Raw genomic sequence first — 17,244 nt, 5'->3', positions numbered from 1 at the left:
TGATTGTTTTAGTGTCTATAGCTTAAGTGAGAGTACAATGCTTGGATCCCACCTCCCATCTGATCCTCATCCTCAAAAATAAAAAATCTCTTTATCTACACACACACACACACACACACACACACACACACACTCCCTTACTAGCTACCTAGGCCTGGGCTGCTTGAGCAATAAGAGAAACATGACTTAGGACCTGCCTGAAAGAGCTGAGACAGCTTGCAAACTTTATGGAACCTTGCACTGAATCTGGCTCTATGAAGAGGTGCAAAGATAAATTAGCCAGTCGTTTCTGCAATCAAGACGTTTACGAGAGAATATTCACAAGGGAGACATTTCCTCCGGTTGGCAGATGTTTGAAGTATGGAGATCGAGACCTTTGATCAGCGTCTTGGTTTTTCAGTTTCACCTGATAACAGGGCACATGAGGTGAACTGATGGGAGAGGAGGGTGAACAGATGGTGGGTGAGGAGGCGCAGAAAGGCACAGAACAACAGAGGCTACCAGTCCCTGGCAGTACTGTTCCCTGCAGCTTGGGTCCTGCTTGGGTCCAGGGCCATATTTAGGAGATCTGAGATTAGACAGTAACAATTGTTAACATTTATCCAGTGACCACACGTGCCAGTAAACAGTCTAGATGCTGTTCTTATCTTTGATATTAACTCATTCTTCTCAGGAATCCTACGAGATAGGTCTTTGACTGACGAGGCACCCAGAGGAAAGTGAACTTGCCCAAGATCACACACTAGGCAGGGGTGGAGTCAGAATTCGAACCCGGGCTGTCTCCTCTAGCGCGCTGCTGCACGTGTCCGGGCTGGCCTGCTGGGTTGGGGACGGTGGAGGAATGGAACATTTATTTTGATGCGTATAAAGGGCCCAGAAGACAGCCCCTTCGTTTCTCCATGCCTGAGCATTCCTTTTGGTGGACAATCGAGAGCAAAGTGCTATGAGAACGGCTACAGGAAAATTACTTTAAGCCCTTTCCCACTAGATGGCGGCCCCTAAATCCGCGTAAAAATTCTGAAACCTCCACTGTCCCCATCTTCCAGGCCTGGCCTGCGCCTGGGGTACAGCCGGCCGCACCCCGTCCCCGCGGCCTGGTGGGGCAGCGGCCTCGACCCCGCCCCATCCGGGGGTCGCGGGAAGCTCCTAGGCCCGGGGGGGGGCGGTGCGGGGAGACGAGCCCCCGACCCACCCCCACTCGGCGCCCGAGGGCGGAGCCGGCGAGAAGCGGCCCTGCCGGGGCGCCCAGGCGGGGCCTCCCCGCACCGCCCGCGCCCGCCGGGAAGGGAGGGCCGGGAGCGACGGCGGGGCGCGGCCGGGCCCCGAGGGCGCGGGCCGGGCGGCAGGTGCGCGGCGCGGACTACAAGTCCCAGCATGCCCGGCCGCCCTGACCCGGCCCCCGCTGCCGCTTAAAGGCTCCGGGAGCCGCAGCCGTCGGGTCGCCGCGGCTTTCGCTTTGCCGCCGCGGCTGGGCGGGCGGGAGGCGCAGACTCGGCGGCCGGCTCTCCTGGGGTCTCGGCTGGGCAGCGCCGCATCTAGCCCGCCCTCCCGGTGCGAGGATTCCCTGCCGAGGCGCCCGCGCCCCCGGGCTCCCCGCCTCGGCCCCCCGCGGCCCCGATGCCGAGGCATGGATAGAGCGGCGCGGCGCGCGGCGGCGATGGGGGAGAAGAAGGAGGGCGGTGGGGCCGCGGCGGCCGCGGATGGGGGCGCCGGGGCCGCGGCCAGCCGGGCGCTCCAGCAGTGCGGGCAGCTCCAGAAGCTCATCGACATCTCCATCGGCAGCCTGCGCGGGCTGCGTACCAAGTGCGCCGTGTCCAACGACCTCACTCAGCAGGAGATCCGGACTCTGGAGGTAAGGGGGCCGCGGCGCCCGAGGGTCGGGGACCCGGGCTGGGCCCCAACCCCTCTCTCCGTGGCCCGGTTCACGCCTCCCCGAGTTGCATCCTTGAGCCCGGATCGCACCCTTTGAGGCTTCTTCTCCCTCCTCCACTCGCTGATGCGGCGGCTTGGGAACCCGGGACCAGCCCTCACCTTTGGGCAGGTTTTGGGGGGCGGGTGTGCAGTGGGACCTGGGGTGGCGGAGCCCGTGGGCCGGGTGGGCGGCGTGCGGACATCCCCTTCTGCCCCTTCTCCGCCCCCACCCCGTTTCCAGTTCGCGGGGCCGCAGGACTCATTCTCCCACTGAGTCACACGCTGGACTTTTCCCCGTGTGACTGAGCCGAGCAGCCGTGGGCCGGGGTGACGGGGAGGTCCCCCTGAAGTGCGAGCGCAGGCCTGCCGTCCTCTGCCTTCCCCTCGCGCCCCAGACTCCGGCTCGTCCTTTCCTCTCCTCCAGGTCTTGTCTGCCGCTATTCAAAAAGTGTCTGCTGAAACTGCATTTTTTGCTGTTCAGGCGTTGGGTGCTTTCCTTTCGCGTTCCCACAGTTCGCTGCTTAAAATGTAATTACCCACTGACTCCCCCCCACATCCCCCCAAAGATTGGATTTTGGCTTAGGGAGGATTATGCTGGGGAAGGAAGTCTTTGGTGGGAAGATGACACTATTTAAGGGATTGTGCTGCAGACAGCCTGGAGTGTAAGGAAGAAATAAGACATACGGGCCCTCCTCTCTCAAATTGTAGCTGGGAAGTGCAGTATTAAAAGGATTAGGAAGATCCAGCCAAAAGCGTTGTTGGGTTCTCAGAAGGCTGCCTCCCCCTCCCCCCGCCCCCCAGCCCCCAGTACCCACTGGAGGGAAACTCTTGCATTCCCAATTTGCTTTTGTCCAGGGACTGGGCTGTGAAACTTCAGGGACCAGTTCACAGCTACCCTGTCCTGAAGAAGGGTCCTGTCACCATCTTGCATTGACATTTCTGCCTTTCTTCAGGTCTGAGGGTGTTTTGTTTTATTAGAGCCTCAGTTTCTCACCCCCTCCCCCCCTTGCTAATTGCCTCTGCCAGCTGTCATAGGGCCCTGCAGTGGTTGTGGTAATTATCATATACAAGACCAGTCCTCCCGCCATGCACACCACAAGCCTGAATCCTTCCTTGTTCCATTCAAAATGCTCAGGGGTGACTCTCCCTCTGTTTTATTTTCTTGAAAGCTACGAAGCCAGGGCCATTGGAAGAATAATCAGTGCTTGCTATTATCATGTTTTATCACAGTTGCTATGGCAGTACTGACCAGGGCTTCACTTGAAAAACAAACCAACAACCCCCCCTACAACTGGCCCTTCGGTGTGCCTGCTGCTGCTTTCCAAGTGGCGAGAGAAACTGATTTCTTGAACACAGCTGTGAGTGTGTTTGCCCAGCAAAGTTCGGTTTTTAAGCCAACACAATAGGGGGCTTGTGTGGCTTAGTTCTGGGAGGAGGGGTCGTTGTCCAGCAGTGGGTGTCTGGTTGGACTGCCGTGTTGTTGGGCTGAGAGAATGTTCTCTGTGTTGGCCTCTGGCGGATTGTCCCCACGTCGCTCTGAAGTGCTCCTGGCTCCCAGAGTGTATATATAAGGGGAACCATTTGCTGTTCACTCTCTGGAAATGGCCCTTTGTCCTCCAGGTACCCTGACTTCCAAAGTCGCTCGTTTTGATGAAGGTGGGGTATCATGATACCCCAAAGCATCCAGCTGTTTAAGTCTCCAGTGGCTTCCCTCCTTAGTGTTTGTTTGATCCTCTCTGAAGGCCCAAAGGGGATTTGCAGTGTAAATACAGCTTGTTCTTTCCACTGTGATGTGGATTCAGGTTCACCCTACTTCTGGGAAAGGCGGGGCCTGAGTTGTTTGTTGGGATGGGACTTTAGACCCCTGGAGCTAGTTCCCTGGGGCTGCCACCAGCTAGTTTGTATGAAGCCCTTCATCCCAGAGGCCTCAGCCTCCTCACCTGCAAAACAAGGAGGTTGTAGTGGACTCTGAGGGCCCTTGTAGCTCTAAATTCTGCAGTTTAGTGAAAGAGACCCAGTTGGGTTCAATTAAATATTTGTGATCACTTGTATACATACCCCTCTTTAAAAATATCCCTGTTTAAGAATGGCTCTAAAATTCAGATTTACCAAACTGATAAAGTAGGGGGTAAGTTTATAACTACAAGATTCTTTACCATAAGAGCAGCGTGGTGAACAGAAAGCCCGTGGCTTTGAAATTGGGTCTGAGTTCTGTCTGTGTGATCTTGGGCAAGTCCTGTGACTTTTGAAGCTCTAGCTTCCCTGTCTGCGAAGTAGGGATGAGACTGCTTACACCTGCCACGTTCTTGTGTGTCTGTCAGTCTGTGCTGTTATTACTAAAAGATCTGCCTAGAACCTTTCCCTAGTGAGAGTCCGGTAGCATTTATGTCACAGGACACCTTTAGGGGAATGCACTTCTACAGCTGGCTCTTATTTCCTAGAGGCGGGTGACACAGACCAGGAAACAATCCCAGCAAGCTGGGGGGAGGTGGCCCACCCCCAGCAGCACGTGGGGAGGCCAGGCAGGCCAGTGGCCGTCCACTCTGGCTTTATCTCCTGTTCTTCGGGCTCCTCTCAAACTCCAGGCCAGGGCCCTCTGAGACTGTGCTTGTGACATTGGATTCCGGGCTTCTGAAGAAGGATCTGACCAGAGGCTTGGCTTACGCAACTGTATCAGACTGCTCCCCAGAAGCTTTGGAACCCCAGCCCACATTAGCCCTCATTAAATAAGCACTCAGTGGGAGAAGCAGCATGTGAAATGTCCCTGACCAGGGATGGGCTGATTTTGCCTGAGATCCAGGTTGTGCTGGTGTGTGGGGGTCAGTGTGTCTGGTCACCATGGTGTGTGGGGTCAGTGTGTCTGGCTGCCCAGTGAGGGCTTTTCACTTTGCGACAGGGGTAGAAGGAGCTGAGCTGTAATGTTTGCCTCCTCCTTGCCAGCAGTGTGCCGAACCCTTCTCCACCTCATACGATTGCCTGCAGATCCACCAGTCCTCTTCACACACACCATCTTTCTTCTCTACATGGAAAGGGAGGGAGGCCAGAGTCTTAATCTGTACACAGAAGTTGTGAGGCTGCTTCATCCTGGCAGGACCTGGGGCTCTGTCTTCCTTAGACCCTTCTAGGGGGCCGAGAGCTGCATCAAGGCAAGTGGATTGAATGTTCTCGTTCCCCAGATGTGCTCACGCAGGCACACCTGGCCTGTCTCATAGCTGGGCCTGGAGCCCATGCCAGTTCATTCCTTTCTTCCTTGGTCCCATGTGGGTTGAATCTGTGCCCAGCACTGCACTGGGCAGACAGGGTATGCAGAAGCAGACACTCACGTTGCCTTGTGGCGATTCAGGTTCTGGGGACATTGCAGCTTGCCCTTTCCTGCCAGCCCACTAGTACTTCCCAGAGACAGGCTGTGCCGCACTGAGTCTCCCCGCCTTGTGCTCTTATAGATACAGAAAAATCTCCCCTAAGCAAACTGACCTAGCGAAAGGGGTTCCCCAGAGAACCTTGACCATAGTGCCTTGCTGGGTAGGGGACATTGGGAAACAGTGATAGTGACAGTCTCTGCGCTTTGCTGCGCTCTGAGCAGTTGCCCTGGAGCCGGGAGGCGTCTGGAGGAAGGTCAGAGAGGCCTGACCCTCGCTCAGCTCTGCCGTGGCAGAGGTCAGAGCTTCGCTGTGGGGAGGACCTGAGCTCTCCCTGTGTCTCCCGGAAGCATCTGGATCGTGGAACTGCTGGGAGAGGAGAGGGGTGCTATACGTGCTCAGACTGGGTTCTTAGGGCATGCATGGACATGCGTTCACTGGACAGACCTTCTGTTGTTATTGGTTTGCTTACTGAGCTCCTAGCCGGCAGCCACCCTGGCAAGGGTTATGAGGGAGGTGGGATGCTCTCCCAGTCTTTGGGATTTGGGGGCACTTTCAATTTAATGGGGGAGCCAGACAGGTGCACAGTAGTGACTCTAGTACCACATCTTGCAGGCCGTGCATTCAGAATCCTACTGAACCCTTGGCCAGTCCAACCTCCTATTTTTATGGGAAATATTCCCAGAGTCTTGGTGACTTCCCCCAAGTCACACATACCTGGCAGAACTGGGACTGCAAACTGGCTTTCCTTTCCCACTCAGCCACTGTCTGGGGGCATGGCATTTCAGTACTGCTTCTCTCAGCCACAGCTGTAACCCCTGCCTGAGAGACTCCAGCGACTCCTAAAGGGATGTGGACCTGGGGCACTGTGGCTCTTGGTGTCCAATTTCACCTTGGCAACTTTTTCCTTGGTGAATACTTCCTGAGACCTGCAGCCCAGGCTGCTGTGGGTGCCTGCCTGCGGACAGCGATGGGAAGGCCTCTTTCCCTTTCAGGGTTGTGTCCTTTCCCCTGAATGTCTGGGTTGGCTCAAAAGCCAGGGAAGTGGCATTCCTCCACACCACAAGTACCCTGGTCCTGCCCGCTGGCTGTGGTCTGCAGGGGGACGGTGCAGAGGTGCTGGCCCGCGGTGGCAGTGCCTGTGATGCTGGGGAGAAGTAGCAACGCCTGCGGCCAAGTCCCTCCAAGCTGTGCGTTTTACAAAAGACATCCTTTCAGAATAGGCTGTTTGAGATCCTTTTTTACCTTCAGTTCAGAGGGAAAGCTGCATAGTGCCTTTGGGGCTAGGGGAATGCCCTTCGAGTTGAGACGGCAGGCATGGAATGAGAAGCGTTCTGGGTCACCTGTTCTGTGTTGAGCACGCCGCTAGGCCCTTGGCATATATTGTACCATTTAACATTCACAGTGACCCTATGAGGTTTTCTCCCCATTTTGCAGATGAGGTCATTGCAACTCAGAGGGATTAAGAGACTCTCTGAGTTAGTGGGTGGCTGAACCTGAGTTGACTGGTCTTCAGAACTCATCTTCTGAACTCCACAGCTTTCTCTATCTTGGGGAAGTTCTGGTCAAGGTCATAGCTGCTGAGGCCAAGAAAATGGCCTCTAATGAAAAGGGCCAGTCCGGGGGCATTTGGTGGCTGAGCTCCAGGTTTCTGGGCTGACTAGTGGCCACCCAGGCTGTGCGGCCTCTGAGTTCAGGCGTGGGCCTGCTTCCCTGTCGTCCAGCCGAGCACATCCTCAAAGGCAGGTCTCCGTCTGCAAACTGATGCAGCCGGCTCCATGCTTGTCTCATTCTGAGAAACGGGAGGCTGCCTAGAGATCAGCTTACTCATAATTTGTTAATGGCTATTTACCTTATTGTGTCTCAACAGTTCTTCTGATAATATGTTCTTTTTTTTTTGGTGACAGAGTCTCATTCTGTTGCCTGGGCTAGAGTGCCGTGGCATCAGCCTAGCTCACAGCAACGTCAAACTCCTGGGCTCAAGTGATCCTCCTGCCTCAGCCTCCCGAGTAGCTGGGACTACAGGCATGCGCCACCGTACCCGGCTAATTTTTTTTTCTATATATTTTTAGTTGTCCAGATAATTTTTTTCTATTTTTAGTAGAGACAGGGTCTCGCTCTTGCTCAGGCTGGTCTCAAACTCTTGACCTTGAGTGATCCTCCCGCCTCAGTCTCCCAGACTGCTAGGATCACAGGTGTGAGCCACCGTGCCCGGCCTGATAATGTATTCTTTAACTTTCTACTTTTAATTAAAATATTTTAAAAATACATAAAGATATATGTTCACTATGAAAAAAAAGAAAGCACAAGATGAGCAACATCAAAAGTCACCCATAATGCCACCTTTCAGAGTTAATTCCTGTGAACATTTTGCTGTATATTCTTTCAATCTTTTTATTCCCTGCATTTGCATACAAATGTACATGTGTATATTCATGGAGCATACCATGTGCATTGCCTTTTAAATGTCTTCTGTTTACATTAGCACATATACATATGCATCGTCACCATTAGTGGCTGCATCGTGTGGTCATACCACCCAGTGTTGGCCATTCAGGCTGTTTCCCAGTCTTGCTTTTATAAATCATGCTACGGTGAGTGTCTTACTAGTAGTGGAATTTGCTGGGTTTAAGTGTATGAATACATTTAATGTCTGTCTGATTCTTTAAAATCTTTAAGGTATAATATATCCCTCCTCCTCAGCAGGAATGGCAGCCTTTGCATATTTGTCCCTTTGCCACTGGCTCAGTAGCCACACTGAAGTCCAAGAGTTTAAAAAGGAGAGGGAACATGGTCCCAGCGCTGAAGTTCTGAGATATGTGTCAGGAATTACGGGTTCTAGCTTTGCGGATGTTTGTGTCTGAGATTCTGGGTTATGTGTTAGGGACTGTAGTGTCTAGTTTTGTGGTTATCTGCAGCAAAGGGAGGGCCCTGGGCTGACCAAATAGAAGAGGGACCTTTCCTTGCTCCAGGAGAGCAGAAGGAGGGGCTGGGTTTCAGGTCTCTCCGTGTCCAGGGACTGTTCGCCTTTGGGCGGTACACAACCAAATGGTAGGGTCTCGGTCACTTTAACTACAGCCTTGGTTTCATCACCAACCACACATGTTGATCAGAGAGCTATTTGGGTGCCTGGCTTTGGGGTTGATTTAGTAGAGTTGTGGGTTCCTAAGGGCTGCAGAGGATCTTGAGATTTCCATCTGGTTCAGCCCTCCCATCTCATAGGTGAGGAAACTGAAGGCCTGGTGGTGGGGGGACTGACTTGCCAGGACCCGCTGTTAGGGAGAACTAACAAAGGGTGGTTAATAAGGGACCACTGAGTTGGGAGTCAGACCTGGGGGCCCACACCCTTGAGTAAGACATTATACCACCTTGAGCCTGGTCTGTTGATTGAACTTGACCCAGCAACCTGCCAATTCCACCCTCCTATGACGATGGGGTCTCGACCTCAAGGAGTTTCCTGCAAGAGAAAGCAGATGGCTTGCTTTCCTAGTTCTGTCCCAATGCCTTAGGGACCCTGAGGACCGGAGAGATTCTTGGAGGGACATCTGGGGTATCCTGTGGGTGGGCCTTTATTGAAAGTCAGTCTGCCCACCGGGCTGGCTCATCCAGAATGGGCTGTCTTGAGTCTCGGACTGTCTGTGTACCTTCGCTGGCTTCTCATCCTTCTACCAAAAGATCCCCTGGAAATGAAGTGGGGAAAACTTAACTCCTGTAAGGGCCCAGTATTTGTCTTAAAAGCTCATACAGATTTTGCATTCTATACAATCCATTGTTGTTGGTTTTAATGTCAAGACAATGTTATAAATTCTTTACAATTGCTTCTAGAAGGAGCAGCCTTTTAATCTAGTGTCTTTTGTGCAGTTTGGCTTTCTCCCCATTCCAGAACTCCGTGGAGGTACATCCCAGGGACAGCTGTTGAGATTAGAAAATGCTTTGTCATTTATTCCCAGGCATGACTGTTTCATCTGCTTTGAAAAAGTCTCAATTCAAACTGCTGCCACGTAATAAAACCTATATATTTATATACACCTGTATTTCTCTGTTGTCTTGGTCTTGGGGGGCAATAGTGTATTTTAACTGGGCAAATTGCCTTTCTACATAACAAAGCTGAAGCCATCCCACTTGCTTGCCATTTTTCTCCCCCATTCCATTTTCCTACCCCGCAGGATAATTGCAAGAATGAATTAAGACTTGTGTTTAAAATTAAAAAAGAAAAAAAAAGGAAAAGAAAGTATAATTCAGTATGTGGACTTGTACCAGCTCTGCTTGGGAAAAACAACTTTTCATACAGCATACACTGTAGACTTGTATTGGCAACATAGTGATCATAAAGGTTTTGCTTTCTGCAGATCTGATGAGATAAGCTGCTTTAAAAAGTGGTGGGGCTTTTTTCTGCCTGGCTCCTGGAGGTCTTGAGTTCCAATTTAGCCAATTAATTTGGGTTTAGTTATTTTTGTTTTTTTTTTTTGATACAGAGTCTCGCTCTCTTGCCTAGGCTAGAGTGCTGTGGCGTCAGCCTAGCTCACAGCAACCTCAAACTCCTGGGCTCGAGCAATCCTACTGCCTCAGCTTCCCGAGTAGCTGGGACTACAGGCATGCGCCACCATGCCCGGCTAATTTTTTCTATATAGATTTTTAGCTGTCCAAATCATTTCTTTCTATTTTTGGTAGAGACGGGGGTCTCACTCTTGCTCAGGCTGGTCTCGAACTCCTGACCTCGAGCGATCCACCCGCCTCGGCCTCCCAGAGTGCTAGGATTACAGGCGTGAGCTACCACACCTGGCCTGGGTTTCATTTTGATATGGATAAGCAGGACTAGCTTCACTCCTGGTGCACAGAGTTTTGCTGATAAGAAAAAAAAGTTACAGGTAATTTTTGAAAAGCGACCTGAGTATTCTTACTCATTACACGCTATCTTGAGAACTCCTGCCTCTCCAAGACGGGGACCCTTGAAAGTACTTAATGCAGCCCATTCTGTGCTGCTGTGCAAGAAGGTTTCAGGTAGTTGAGAATGTGGTGCATCAGCCACCTCCCCTCTTGGAGATCCCTGAGGATGAAGATTAGTGTTTTAAAGGCTCTGAGAAGTCCTGCAGCAAGGGTTCCCAATTTTTTTTGTTCATTTGAGGTTCCAGGTAGAATTGGGTGAGTTAAAGAGAGGCTGGTATCCCTGCAGACTTACCCAGTCATGAGAGGTTGCCTTTTGTCGAGGGAAGTGCTTTACAAAGGGAAGCAGGGTGTCTTCTGGGAACTACACTAGCACTTAAAGACATTTATCACTTAATCCTTCCTGCAAGAAGAGGAAAACTTGCCTAGAGAGGCCTACTTGCCTGGAGTCAGCACCTCTTGTCTCCTCCTGGCCCTCGGTGCATTTGACCTACGGTCAAGGGCATGCTCTATGCAGGGTCTACCTGGAACCTCATGATCCCCGTGGTGGGCAGAAAACAATCCAATCCCAGAGACATGCAGCTAGCTGTGGGTGTGTTTGAGCCTGGGGCTGCCGTGGGGAGGGGAAGGGCTGGGCTGCAGACGAGGAATGCTTTTTAAAACAAAAAAGGAAATGCTGGCTCTGAATGGAGAGGAAAGGAAGCAGCTTCCTGTTTCTGGCTGTGGCTTTTTGAAAGGAGGAGCTCTTTCTGGCTCCTTGGCCTATGGCGGCCTGGGCTAGCTGGGGCCACTCTCGGTGCACTAGAGTCACAGCTCCCACACCCCTGCCTGAGGTTTCAGAAACAGAGCACTAGTTCTGCCCCATTTCATTTTCCCCAGATCACTGAGTCAAATGGATGTGTGGTTTCCAAAACGAATATCTATACCTGTTGCAAAATGGATGTGTCATAATAGCTGACATTTAGTTTTACTTTGAGCTTACTCTGTGCCTGGCCCCCTTGCTAGGGGCTGTGTATGTGGCATTTACTTCTCACAAGAACCTTGTGAGGAAGGTCCTCTTGCCATCCCCATTTTATAGATGAAGAAACTGAGGTATAGGTTAAATGACTTGCTCAAGGGTCAACACAGCTAAGAGACTGAGCTGTGACTTGAACCCAGATAGACTCAATTACCTGCCTGTCCTACAGTTACCTGCCTGTACCACCTAACTTGCATTTGCAAACCCCTCTCTCCTCCAGCTGGAAAATCTGTTAGCACAGAGCAATTTTTTAAGACTCTGATGGCCTTTGTGTGGACTCTGGACGGTAGCCTCAAAGCCCCGGCCAGGTCCTGGTGATTGTCAGGTGAAATTCCTGGGTCTGAGTTTACATTTTTTTGAACTTTATTATGGAAATGTTCAGATGGAGATAACGGTATGATGACCCCCCATGTGGTGATTCTCCAGCTTCTGCAATAACCAGCCCTGGCCAGTGTTGAGTCATCTAGAGCATTAATGCTCCAAGTAAGCCTGCTTTGGTCTCAAGGAAGTAGCGTGACCCCGGGAGGTCTTCCAGTGCAGCCCTCTGCCTCTAGGCAGAGCTGTACCTATCTCAGCAGGCTGGAGGAATCTCCTTACCCTTGGTTTCAATTTTTCCCCCCACAAGCTTGCTCTGGCTCCTGCAGCCTGTACGTTGCGGGGAGTCTATCTCACTATCTCACCTGAAACCCGTTCTCAGATGGCAGAGTGCCTTCCCTGTCCCCGCAGCGCTGCCTGAGACTGAGATGAGAGTCTTTAACAAGGCAGGGCCAGCAGCCCCAGCAGAGTCACACTGTGACATGTCCTGATTTCCAGTGCACTCTTCTCCATGGCTCTGGTGTCTCCTCCTCTGCCTTTCCTTGTTGCTTTATCCCCCTCTATGAGATAAGTGTATTTCAGCCAGACTTTTTTGAGCACCACTGTGCATGGCCCCTGGGGAGAAGAGCCGGAGAGTACAGGCAGGCGACAATATTCCCAGGGAGCACTGGGCAAAGCCTCGTCTCTGCGGTTCCAGCCTGGAAACTGGATCCAGCACCTGCAAAGGGGCTTCCTTGCCCTTGGAGGTTATTCTCTCATGGTTCTGCTCAGACCTTCCCAAAGCCGGGTTTCGCCAAACACTCTGTAATGTCTTTTCACCATGGTCTCTTGACCCCAACAGAGGTGGTTTCCTTTTGGTTGTTTTTGTTTTGTTTTTTGCTGTCTTCTCTTACAAGTGTGTCTCAGGTGCTGTATCGCTTTTTGCTGGCTGTTTTAGATCTCTGGGTTTGGCCTCCCCAGCAGAATCATGATGTCAATTTGGGAAAGCACCACCTTGAGCACACAGTAAGGATATCTGGGCTCTGGAGAGAGAATGACACTTTCATATCCAGACTCTATTCCTTGGTGGCCCTGTGACCTTGGGCAAATTCTTTAGCTCTCTGGACCTCAGTTTTGTTAAACGGGAATAAGAATAGGTTTATTCTGGACTCTTGTGAGAAGTTACTGAGATACAGAGATGGGCCGGACATTTGAATTCTTAGAAAGAATTCAGTATATAGATTTTTAACCCTCTCTCACTTAGCATTATTCTAAAACACTTTTCCATGTTTCCCTGTTGTCTTCCTTTTGGTCATTTTAATTGCTGCATGATATTCTATCTAGTGGATATGACGTAATTTGCCAGAGCATCGTTGGACATTTCGGTTGTTTCCAGATTTCTGCTATTATAAACAATGTGACTGGAATCATCTTTATCCAGGCGCCTCTTTACTTTTGTTCCTATTCTTAATTCATTTCCTTGGGATACTCCCAGGAGTGGAATTACTGGGTCAAAGAGCATGGATCTGTGTGTGTGTGCACACGAGTGACAGGAGTCGCTCAGCTGTTCTTCATGTTATGCCTTTTGAATCATGGCTGTCTTAAAAGTTGTACTCCTGAGTAAATGTGTCATTTTTTTTTTTAAGTCCTTTTGGCCTTTGTGCCTTTCTTTCCCTCTCCCCCATTTTTTGGTTAAATCATTCCCCATCTTGAGTTTGCTGTTTATTGCTCTCTTCTGTCCATTCATTCCGTGATGATCATCGAGCATCTGCTGTGTGCCAGGCACTGTTTTAGGCACCGGGGAAGGGGCAGGGAAGAAGACAGAGGGCTTCCTGTAGTGGAAGGAGAAAGAGAATGAACAAGCTGATAGAAGTGGTCTGAGAAAAAGAAAACCACAAGTGGGTTGGAGAGTGGGGGGCTTGGGGCGGAGGTTGAGGTTGCTCTTTTACATCAGGTGGTCGGGAAAGGACGTTTGAGCTGAGTCTTGAAAGTCGAGAAGGCCGCTGTAGCTTTCAGGAGTGTTCCAGGCAGAGGGACCACGTGTCCCTTGGGGCAGAAATGAGCAGTGGTGTGTTCAAGGACCAGGAAGGAGGCTGGTGTGCCTGGAACACAGTGTGGGGGAGGAGGATTGGCCATGAGGTCAGGGAGGCCGGCAGAGGTGTGGCTGTTTGGGCCCTGGGGAAGAATGAATGCACTAATTCAACAAATAGTTGTTTACCCCGTTCCCCCCCCAAGTTCTGTGCCAGGCCGTGTTCTGAGATATGGGTGAATGGGAAGTGTATTGTGTGCCAGAAAGTCAGCTGAGCGGGGGAGTCCGTGGATGAGTAAACCAACTGAAGGTGCCAGTGAGGTGTGAATGAAGGCCGTGAGGCCGCAGGGCTGACTCATCTCTGCACTGAGGTGAGTAGGGACCTGGGAAGTGTTTCTTGATCTGCGCTTTCACTGCGGTAACTGAAACTCAGTTCTCTGATGTAAGGCCTGACAGTCTCAGCCTGGTCGGGGGCACCCTGGACCTCTGCCAGGGAAGGGGGCCTGAGAGCTGAGGTGCCAGCTCAGATGTGGGGCTCTGATACGCGGTATGAGTGTCTAGGTCCCCGCTGGTGGGAAAGAAGCCTGAGAAGGAGCCGTGGGAAAACCCCGCCTTACCAGGCTGCTCTGCCCTGACCATGCTTGCCCGACTGGGGACTCTGGTGTGTGGCTCTTGCGGGGACTGTGGACTTGGGGACGTTGTGCTTTTCATGGCTTTCTTCCCGTAGGATGGGGCAGAGAGGGGGCGTGGGGTCTGAGGTGATGCTTCAAGATGTGTCTGGGACAGCTTAGAATGTATTCCCCTGGTGAGGGGTGGTCTCACAGCAGCCCAGGGAGCGGGCTGGTGCAAGAGGTGGGCGCCATCTTGTTTGGAGGAGGCCGAAGGACTCGTGAGCTCCAGGGGCTCTGTTGCCGTTGACTTAGGGGCCAGCTTTGACCAGAGTTAAACAGCAATTTGGGTTCCTTGTGTATGAGCTTGTTGCTAAATGGGAAGGGAAGGCCAGATCCTGGAAATATGCTAACTCGGGGTCTCCAATCTCTTCCCACCCATAGTTATGGCTGGTTGGAGCTAGACCTGCTCAGGTGTGAGATAGCTGGGTTTTTTTTTTTTTTTTGAGACAGAGTCTCACTCTGTTGCCCAGGCTAGAGTGAGTGCCGTGGTGTCAGCCTAGCTCACAGCAACCTCAAACTCCTGGGCTTAAGCGATCCTACTGCCTCAGCCTCCCGAGTAGCTGGGACTACAGGCATATGCCACCATGCCCGGCTAATTTTTTTTTTGCTATATATATTTTTAGTTGGCCAGATAATTTCTTTCTATTTTTAGTAGAGACGGGGTCTCACTCAGGCTGGTCTCGAACTCCTAACCTCGAGCGATCCACCCGCCTCAGCCTCCCAGAGTGCTAGGATTACAGGCGTGAGCCACCGCGCCCGGCCGATAGCCAGGTTTTGACAGGAGTTCTCTCAGTTAACTTCTCCACAATGACCACTTCATGAGCCCACCTGTGGATGAGGACATAAGGCCCAAAGTCACACAGTAATTGGTGGAGCTGGGGTTCAAATCTAGAATTGTCTGAATTCATATTTGTGTTCATTTCACGGCACCCCTCAGAAATCGGCTTGACCCTGGGCCGTGTCCAGGGCAGGAGGAGGTCGGGGAAGGCTTTGGTAATGCTTACTTACCATTTTAGAAGAAACAATGCTGGTGGAAAAGCGTTTGAAAAATCTTTCCTTTTTCACAAGTCATGGGAGTACCTCAGAGTTGTGAGCAGGACTAAGTAATAGGGCAAGATCTGGGCAGCAGGTGACCATTTGCAGAAAGAAGGCAAATGAGAGAGGGTCCTGGCTGAGGAGGAAGGTGGGAGAGAGGGGCCTTGGGGGGAGCAGCCTGCGGGTGGTGGTGGGCTGGAGCCTCTTATCTGATCATCTCAGAGAATTTTGCTTTGAAGCTCTGGCTGGAAAGGGAGTGAGTACTTGGGCCTGATAGCACCGACTTACAGGCACGGTGGTATTTTAAGTGTTGGTGGCAAAGCTTAGGGGAAGCAAGGTGACACGTCCCTGGGGAGATTCCCGTTGGTGGCCCTGACTCACCCTGGCCGAGGGGACAGAACAGAGCAAGGAAGAATCCATCAGCGAATGGAAACTTGTCTTTTTAGGGGACAGGAAACCTCTTCTGTGTGGTTAGCCTGGTGGTTATGAGGAGAAATGAACATTTGAGACAAAGCACCAGGCCACTCTTGCAATTGCATCTTTGACCATTTTGAGAGTTTTAGGAAGTCGTTTTAAAAAAAGAAAAAAAAAAAAGAAACGAAAAGCCAAAGACGTCATTTACTCACAATACCTGTGCACAGGCAGCCATGTGGGCTGCGACCTGCCGCGTGACTAGCGGAAACTCATTCACCTGCACCCCTCCCACCTCGGCCCCTCCACCAGAGGGGGCTTCTGACTATTCTTAGAGAAGACTTAGGTGGCCTCAAGTGACCAGGCCTTGTCTTGGGCATCTAACAGCTTAAGCTAAACTTCCTCTCTGGCCCTGTTTGGTTTAAGCAGTTTCCTGGTCTGACAGGATTTGTTATCTTAGCACCCAGCTTGTCAAAACCCCGTTCCCACTTGTCACAGCCAACTGGCCTTTGTCACTCCATGGCTGCAAACCAGGCAGTGCTTGTGTCCTGAAAGTCAGACCTGCTGTTCCCTTGGGGCTCCTGAGGCCACTGCCTGGGCACACTGTTTCTACCTCCTCTTCCCCCTTTTTTGTTGTGGGATGGGTGCTTGGCCTTGTTCTGGAAAGCTCTGCTGGTCCATGGGCAGCTTCTGTCTCTGGATGTAAGGCACCCCCCAGTGGGCAAGAGCACAGGTTCTGGAGCTTGACAGCCCGGATTCAAACTGCACTCCCTTCTTGGCTTGCTGTGTGTCTTTGAGCAAGTTACTTAACCTGTCTGGGGAGTTGTTTCTGCATCTGCAAAATGGGGATTATAATAGGGTGGTTGTTCACATAAGATGAGCCATGTCAAGCACAATGTCTGGCACAGAATAAGTATTTTTATATTATAATATTGTGTTTATTTTCTCAGCAAGTGTTTAATCAGCACCCACTATGCACTGGGCCCTATTCTAAGCCCTGGGAAAAATAGCAGTGGACAAAATTGACAAAAACACAGCCTTTGTGAAACTTACACTTTTGTGTTTCGAGGAGACATTCAGACGATAAATGAATAAGTAAAATACATCATCTGCTCAGTGGTCAAAGTGCTGTGGAGAAAATGAAAGCAGGGAGGGCGCCAGGGCAGGGAGTGGTATAATTTTAAGTGAGGTGCCGGGATGGCTTTGCAGAGAAGGTGATACTCTAGTAAAGACCTCAGAAGGGGGAAGAGGGCTCCACGGGCTTACAGCTGGGAGAGCGCTGGGATCCGAGGAAGAGCCTGGGTTGTTGGAAAACCCTGGGGCCAGGGGCGAGGCTGTGAGGGGCTGTGGGTGTGACGCTTAGGGAGGCGTTGGCTCTCAGGTGCCCCCTATACTCACGTATCTCTGAGCCGAGGCTCGAGGGGAGGAAAGAGCAATGAGAAAAGAAGGTCGTGAGAGATGCAGGGGCTCACGTGGGCTCTTTAGCAGGCCCTGCTCCGCCCTGTAGAATCCGAAGGGACTTGGAAACTTGACCCTCATTTCTTATTAGCAAATGGAATTCGGGGGCCAGTCCAGCAATCTGCGGACTTACAGAAAGTGCACTTTGTGACCTCGTGGCAGGTGGCAGATGCC

The 17,244-nt window shown here is 51.6% G+C and overlaps 1 protein-coding gene across 6 annotated transcripts in view; it reads left to right on the top strand.

Moving 5' to 3' along the window:
• The first annotated feature begins 1,443 nt into the window (after window positions 1-1,443).
• The window catches only part of KSR1 (kinase suppressor of ras 1), a 153,500-nt gene continuing 137,699 nt past the window's right edge, over window positions 1,444-17,244 (top strand). For all 6 annotated transcript variants that reach the window (XR_006728799.1, XM_045525415.1, XM_045525413.1 and 3 more), the window contains exon 1: window positions 1,444-1,852. Coding sequence is in view for 5 of the 6 variants with exons in the window: in XM_045525415.1 (XP_045381371.1) it covers window positions 1,628-1,852 (225 nt within the window). In the remaining variant the exon portion in view is untranslated. The remainder of the gene's footprint in view (window positions 1,853-17,244) is intronic.

The sequence above is a fragment of the Lemur catta genome, chromosome 15 (genome assembly GCF_020740605.2).
Source record: "Lemur catta isolate mLemCat1 chromosome 15, mLemCat1.pri, whole genome shotgun sequence".
In the NCBI taxonomy this organism is placed as follows: Eukaryota; Metazoa; Chordata; class Mammalia; order Primates; family Lemuridae; genus Lemur; species Lemur catta.
The sequence above is the reverse complement of the archived record's forward strand: the minus strand, read 5'-3'. Positions and strand labels throughout refer to the sequence as shown.